The sequence below is a fragment of the Zalophus californianus genome, chromosome 4 (genome assembly GCF_009762305.2).
Source record: "Zalophus californianus isolate mZalCal1 chromosome 4, mZalCal1.pri.v2, whole genome shotgun sequence".
NCBI lineage: Eukaryota > Metazoa > Chordata > Mammalia > Carnivora > Otariidae > Zalophus > Zalophus californianus.
Window position 1 is genome coordinate 189,819,709 of NC_045598.1, and position 7,023 is coordinate 189,826,731.

Below are 7,023 nucleotides of genomic sequence, written 5' to 3' on the forward strand. Positions count from 1 at the left end.
CCTAATGGGTGGATGGGAGGGTGGGTGGGTGGATGGGTGGATGGATGGATGAGTAGGTGAGTAGATGGATAGGTGAGTAGATGGATGGATGGATGAGTAGATGGGTGGGTGGGTGGGTGAGTGGGTGAGTAGATGGATGGATGGATGGGTGAGTAGATGGGTGGGTGGGTGAGTGGGTGAGTAGATGGATGGATGGATGGGTGAGTAGATGGGTGGGTGGGTGAGTGGGTGAGTAGATGGATGGATGGATGGGTGAGTAGATGGATGGATGGATGGGTGAGTAGATGGGTGGGTGGGTGAGTGGGTGAGTAGATGGATGGGTGGGTGGGTGAGTAGATGGATGGGTGGGTGAATAGATGGATGGGTGTATGGGTGGGTGAATAGAAGGATGGGTGGGTGGGTGTGTGAGTAGATGGGTGGATGAGTAGATGGCTGGGTGGGTGGGTGGGTGATGTTTGAGGGAGTGGATGGGTTCAGGGTGGAGTGAACGGCTGGAGAGTGCATGAATGGAGGGAGGAAAGATGGGGAAAGAAGGTAGATGATGGAAGAGCAATTGGATGGGTAGGTGGCAGATGAAAGAATGTGTGTGGGGGGGCTGCTGAAGGGTATGGAGTTGTACCCCACTCTCCAGGCAGGATGACATGCTGGGAGGAGCTTGGGCTGGCACTCAGGATGCCTGGGGTTTGGTCTTAGTTTTGCTGCTGGCTCCACGTGTGGCCTTGGAGTGACTCCCTTGCCCCTCTAGATGGCATTCCTGTTTGTAGGATGAGACTAGGGACCCAGAGCAGTTTCGAGGGCCGACGTGACCTGGCCTTGTGGACTGAGGAAACAAAGAAAGGGCGTTGCTTGCAAAGGAATAGATGGCGGTTGCTGCAGCTCCAACAACTGGGCCTCACATGGCAGGTGCAGGCGCAGACAGCGGCCAGGGTGGCCCTTCCCCAGGGCGGCCCTTCCCTGGGGCCTGGTCCATGATTGCACCCAGGATGTTGCAAGAGGAGCCAGGGAGTGTCTAGTGTGGAGTCTGACAGATTGAGTGGGTCCCAGCCCCGCCTGACCTCCTGTGTGACCAGTCTGCTCACGAATCCCTCTGACCCCCTTTCTTTCACCTGTAAACTAGGCAGAGCGTCCTGTGCCCCAGAGGGCAGCTGTAAAGACAAGGGGGTGGACGGGGACCTGGAGCAGCCATGGGGCGAGCGTGCCGAGAGCACAGCTGGCATGGGCAGGCGGGTGAGAGACCCCATGTGCTGTCGGGGGCTGCCTGGAAGGGCCCTTGCTCTGGCTTCGGAGGGGAGGGAAGGTCAGGTGGGAGCAGTGGCCAGGAGCAGGGCGCAGAGCTTTCCCATGTTTCCCTGGAAGGCTGTGTGCACGTGCGTGTGCGTGTGCATGCGTGTGTGTGCATGCGTGTGTGTGTGTGTGTGTGTGTGTGTGTGTACTGGGTCCCAAACCAGGCTCTAAGACTCAAGTGACCCCACCACTCTCCTCACTTTTGTGGTAGACACGAGAAACGCCATGGGAGAAGTGTGAGGAATTACTGGACGGGGCCCCCTTCGTGACAAAGTCAGAGTTCAGAGCTACAACCCCAAATGGAGGCATCTTGACAGCACTTGACCGTGCCTGGCCTCCCAAGTTCCCTGCTGTTCCCGGAGACTGCCGAAGGGGTCCCTGGTGGATGGTGACCATGCAGTGCGGTCAGCCTGTGCTAGACACATGGGGCAGGGGGCTTGCTGGGCAGTGGGGGTTCTGTCCTCCAGGATCTGTCTCAGGACCACAGAGCCCCTGAGACTGTAGGTCTTGCCACAGGAGGCAGAGGTGTGGGGTTCCTGGGGTCCCAGGGATAGGGGGCCTTCTGGCCACTGGTCTCCTCTCCCAGAGGCGTGGGGTGTCCTTTGCCCCAGGACAGTCCTGCTTCAGGTCCTGGCTGCCCCCTGCCATCCATCCAAGAGCTGGGAACCCCAGAGAGGGTGAGGGCTGGTTGTGAGGGCTCTTTGGACTCTGAGTCGGAGGCTAGTGGGGAGAACCCCAGCCCCGTCTCAGCTTGGCTGGATGCCACTGCTGTGCGCCCCCCTCCCAGGACCAGGCTCACCCAGGGGCCCAGGAGAAGCCGCTGGAGCAGAGGACAGAGAGGAGGGACAGGTCCCAGGGTGACTGAGGCCCTCTCCCCCCTCCCCCTCCCGCCTCCCCCAGGCGGTCCTGGGAGGGTGATCTGGAGGATTTGGTGCTGGCCAAGGCCAAGGTGGAGTGAAGGTCGCCTCTGCCCTGGAGCTTGGGCTGCCCTGGGCGCCCAGGGAGTGGGGCTTGGTGAGCCGGGAGAAGGCAGGTGGTGGATGTGCCCAGTAGCACCCCTGCCGCCCAACATAAGGGGACGGTGTCCAGGGGCCAGGTGAGTGGGCGGTAGGTGCTTCATGGATCGATCCCGGATCCCAGGCCACCCTCCTGGATCTTCCTTGCACCGGGCGTGGCCTGCTCTCCTCCACCCAAACAATCTCTCAGTCACTCAAAGCCTGGCCTTAATGGCCCCCTCCTCCGAGAAGCCACCTGTGACCTGGCCCTGGCAGGAGTGGTGCTACCCCTGCCTGTGGGGTCCCACTTTCTGCCCTACTGCAGTCGGGCCCCCTGCAGGGCCCAGAGAGCAAAGTCCTGCCCGGTTTGCTGGCCTAGTGACCATCCCTGCTCAGCATGTCTGGGGACAGGGAGAGGAGACAGACAGGGGCAGCCCTGTGGGTGCGGAGAGCCCCAGAGAGAAGCCAGAGGCCAGGGGGTGCAGAGATGGACCGGGAGAGGAGGGGCTGAGAATGGGCAGGACGGGGACACAGGACGAAGGGGCAGAGCCAGACTTGAGGCTCAAGGCCCTCCCGCCCCGGTGGGCAGGGCTGCCGAAAGGAGATGCAGGAGGCCTGGTGCAGGGACAATGCTTCTTCAGGGGCGTTTAGGGCTGGCACGGATGGGGGGTGGGGACAGAGGGGGCGGGGGCTCTAGAGGCTGAGGCTGCAGAGCAGGAGGAGCGCCAGCGCCAAGGCCAGGCTGCGGCCGCCGTCCAGGGCGGGGGCCCCGTCTATGTTGCAGAGGTCCGTGTTGCAGCAGGACACAGGCCGGGTCTGGCCGATGCCGTCCACGTCCGAGGGCACACACTGCACCGCGCAGGACTTGGTCACCGTGGAGTCCCCCAGGAAGGGGTACACTGTGGGCCATGTTGCATGCCTGGTCAGCTCACGAGCTTCAGGGACCCCACGCCCAGCCCCCATGACCCCAGGGTGGGATCAGTCCCTCCGTGACCCGTCCCCCACTCCCCTTTCCTTCCGCCACTGTGGGCTGAGTGCCGCCTCTGTGCTGGGGACACAGCGACTTGCACAGGATTCCTGGCTGGGTGAGGCAGTTCCTTTCCAGGAAATCCCCGGGCAAGGTGAGGATTCCTTTCCATTAAAGGAAAGAAGGGAGGAGGGAGGAAGGCCTAATTGCTTGGACCAAAAACCCTTTTGCAAACGGCTAAGGCAGTGGATGCACACTGCGCATAGATGGCCAGGAGTGACCGTCCTGGAGGCAGCTCGGACCCTGGGACCCTGGCCCCTCCCCACCCAGCCCCCGCCGACCTGTCTCCAGGGGGTAGAGGGTGGTCGCCCCGCCCCCCTAGCCCCCGCTGACCTGTCTCCAGGGAGTAGAGGATGGTCTTGCATGCGGTCTCGTTGGCGCTGCAGGTGGCGATGGTCACACAGCTGGACGCACCAGTAGGCTCATGACAGGTGTAGCATTGCAGGGCCACCACTGGATAAGAAGGGACAAAGGACGCATCAGGCAGGCCCTGCCCCTCCCCAAGCCCGCTCTCCTGGAGGCACCGGTTTGAGGGGGACCATGCCATTCAGGCTCCAGTTGCCCGGCGACCCAAACTCTGGGAGGACTCAGGAGGTTTGAGCTGTGGTCCTTAGAGACGGAGTGTGCCCCTGACGGGCTCAGCCTGCAGGGCCAAGGTGCGGAGGGGACAGCTCTGGAAGCATCGAGGAGGTGCTCCCTGAGGCAGGGTCAGGGAGGGCCTCGGTGTGTCTGGACACCCCCTTGGGGTCCTGATCAGCAAAGAGCAGCACCCAAAGAGCGGCAGTGGGCATCAGGAACAGACAAGGAGGTGTGTGGGGTGCAGGGTGGACCGGGCTGGGCCTGGGGCACCCACGGGTGCCAGCTTAACAAAGGAGGGAAGAGCCGCAAGGCCCCGGACAGGTTGGGGTGTGGGCCGGCAGGGGCGGGGGCCCCAGGGTGCACCGCTCTGTGTCCCACCCCGCCACAGCAGCCTCGGTGAGCCTGACTGGCGCCAGCTGGTCCGTGCACAGTGAGGCCACAGGCTCCTCTTCCCCCACTGTGTGTCACTGCGTCTCGGGTTGACCTCAGTTTCCCCTCTGGCTGGGGCCCCCTCTTCCCAGCTCCTTTTCTGGTTGCACCTGGGGGCCCCGAGGGGCTGGGGTGTCTCCCCCAGTTGTTCTCTCAGACCCCCTGTCAGCCCCAGTTCCCGGCGCCTTTCTGGTCTCCCCAAGACACCCCCTGAGGCCTGCCTCCACCATGGCCCCTGAACCAGGGAGCATGATTCTCCAGCTAAAGCCTTTCCGGGGGGCCCACGGCCCCCAGGGACATGCGGTTCTGCTGCTGCCCCAGCCCTGGGGGGCGGCCCCCTGGTACCATGCCCTCCTCTCCCTTCCCCCCGGCTCACGCTCCCTCCCCACCCCGCCTCTCCTCGGTCTCCCCGCTTTCCTCCACTCCCTGGCCCCCCTGCCTGCGCCCCTCACCGAGCTCACGGCTGCAGGTCGCCAGCAGCACCACTAGCACCAGCTGTGTGCCCCTCATGGTCCTGTCCTCACACCGCTCCACAGCCCGTTCGCCTTCGGCCTGCCCGCAGGGACAGCGGACACCCAGTGCAGCCGCCCAACCAGTCAGCCAAGCTGATTAGTGGGTTTGGGTTTTCTGGGGCGGCAGAGGTGCAGAGACCCGCCCCCCTCCACCCACTGGGGCCCCTCCCGCCTCCACTGGATGCCCCATTCCTCTGTGGGTACTGCTCCTGACCTCCCTGGCCCCTTCCTCTACCTCCCACAGCCTGGGGTCCCTCCCCGGCCCTGACGGCCCCTCTCTATGGTTTGGGGGCCCTCACCTCCCTCCGTGACCCCCCTTACCTGGGCTCCCCACCTTCTCCTTCCTCCTCCACCCCTACCCCCACCCTGGTTTCTGCCTCTGCTGGGCACCCTTCCCACTTGGGTCCCCAGGCCTATCTCCAGGGAAGAGTCTGGGTCTAGGAGTCCTGGGTTTCAGTGCTAGCAGGGTGCCCTACAACCCACCCCCAGCTCCTTTGAGGTAGTCTCGTGGGGCATAGTGATATAGGGACAGATTGCTGCCTGGACAAACAGCCAAAATGTACTCAGAGGCTTATAGGCACAAAGACAGGAAAAGTACTGGGTCAACAGCAAGGTCCTGGATGGAGGTTGGAGGTGGGGAGGGGCCAGGGTCGCCTTGGGGACACTAACCCCAGTGTCCACTGAAGGAGCAGGTACCCCTTGGTCTCTAAGGAAGCCAAAGGGGCTGCCCCTTGGGCAGGGCTCTCTTGGCCCCACTGTAGGTCAGGAAATTGACAGGAAGGTCCTTGCCCAGGGCCCAGACAGGACTGAAGTGTGGCTCCAGCCACTGGTCCCCCCCAACACGCACATGCACACACATGTGCACACACATGCACACAGGCACTCCCCTCCCCCAGAGTGCCTGCACTTCAGCCTCCCCAGGATGTCCTTACTTGTAACCCAGTCACACCCTCCACCAAGCCCACAGCTGCCAGGGTGAACCCTGGGGTGGGGTGGAGAGGGTTGTTGACAGGTCCCAGGGTCTCTAGCTGGGCAGTCAGGGCCTTGGTGCCCAGACTCACTTGGGGCCACACTGCAACCCCACCCAACTCCTCCATCTTCTCTCAGAGGGTCCAAATCTTACTCCCATCCTAGACTTTGCATCTGCTCTTCCTGTCACCAGGGATGCCCATCCCTCCCCGCCCTCCTATGGTTGAAATTCTCTGTCTGGGCACTCTCCCCCCACCCCCATCCCACAGCCTTTTTATGGTCCTTGGCTTTCCTTTGAGATCAGCTCCATGTGGGAACTGAAGGGGCTTGAGCCTCCCTGGGCACTGGGTGGGGCCTGAGGGCGAGGCTTGTGTTTTCCTGTAGCATCCAGCCTGTGTCAGCCACATCCTCTGCTGGATCTATTTTCCTTGCTATGGCTCTGGAGGCACACAACACTAACAACTCTACTTTGGATATAAGATCAGATGCTCCTGGCAGCTGCTGACTTGGGCGGATCACCTTGCGTGGGCTGAGGAAAAGCAAGCAGCAACCGGGCTTGTCTGATTTTACACTTCACTACGCCACCACACTGCAACTGGGCGCTGATGCTGGATGCAGCTAACTGGATTAGACACCCACTGCACACACCCTCACTTCCTCCTCCGGTCTAGCCCAATTCCATTGCTGCAGCCCATACCAGCCCAACTCCTATTCTCGGACCCAAGGGCCCCACCCGTGCTTTCCACCTGGAACACACCCCTGACCCCTGAGCATTCGCTCCTCCTACAGTTTCTGCCTGATCCCTGGGTAGCCAGGCTGAACCGTACTGCAAAGTTGCACCTGTCTACTTAGGTAGGAGAGAAATGTGGCTCAGTCAGAGTCTGGATGGGTTCTGTCTAGGATGCCTCCATGCTGAGAGGTCTCCAACCACCCCTCAGTTCTACTAGGAGCCTCGAGGGCAGGGCTCAGAGTGTGACCAGGGGCAGTGCTCAGAGTTTGACCAGGATCAGGGCTCAGCGTGTGACCAGGATCAGGGCTCAGGGTGTGACCAGGATCAGGGCTCAGGGTGTGACCAGGATCAGGGTTCAGAGTTTGACCAGGATCAGGGCTCAGCATGTGACCAGAATCAGGGCTCCGTCTGTGATCAGGGTCAGGGCTCAGAGTGTGACCAGGTGTCAGGGCTCAGACTGTGACGGGGTTCAGGGCTCAGCGTGTGACCAGGGTCAGG

The 7,023-nt window shown here is 62.1% G+C and overlaps 1 protein-coding gene across 1 annotated transcript; it reads right to left on the reverse strand.

Moving 5' to 3' along the window:
• Nucleotides 1-2,972: 2,972 nt before the first annotated feature.
• LYPD2 (LY6/PLAUR domain containing 2) lies at nucleotides 2,973-4,824 on the reverse strand. Its single transcript, XM_027573552.1, has 3 exons — nucleotides 4,767-4,824; nucleotides 3,640-3,759; nucleotides 2,973-3,178 (listed from the first exon to the last, which is right to left on the reverse strand). The coding sequence occupies exons 1-3, from the start codon at nucleotides 4,822-4,824 to the stop codon at nucleotides 2,973-2,975; spliced, it is 384 nt and encodes a 127-aa protein (XP_027429353.1).
• Between the last annotated feature and the right edge of the window lie 2,199 nt (nucleotides 4,825-7,023).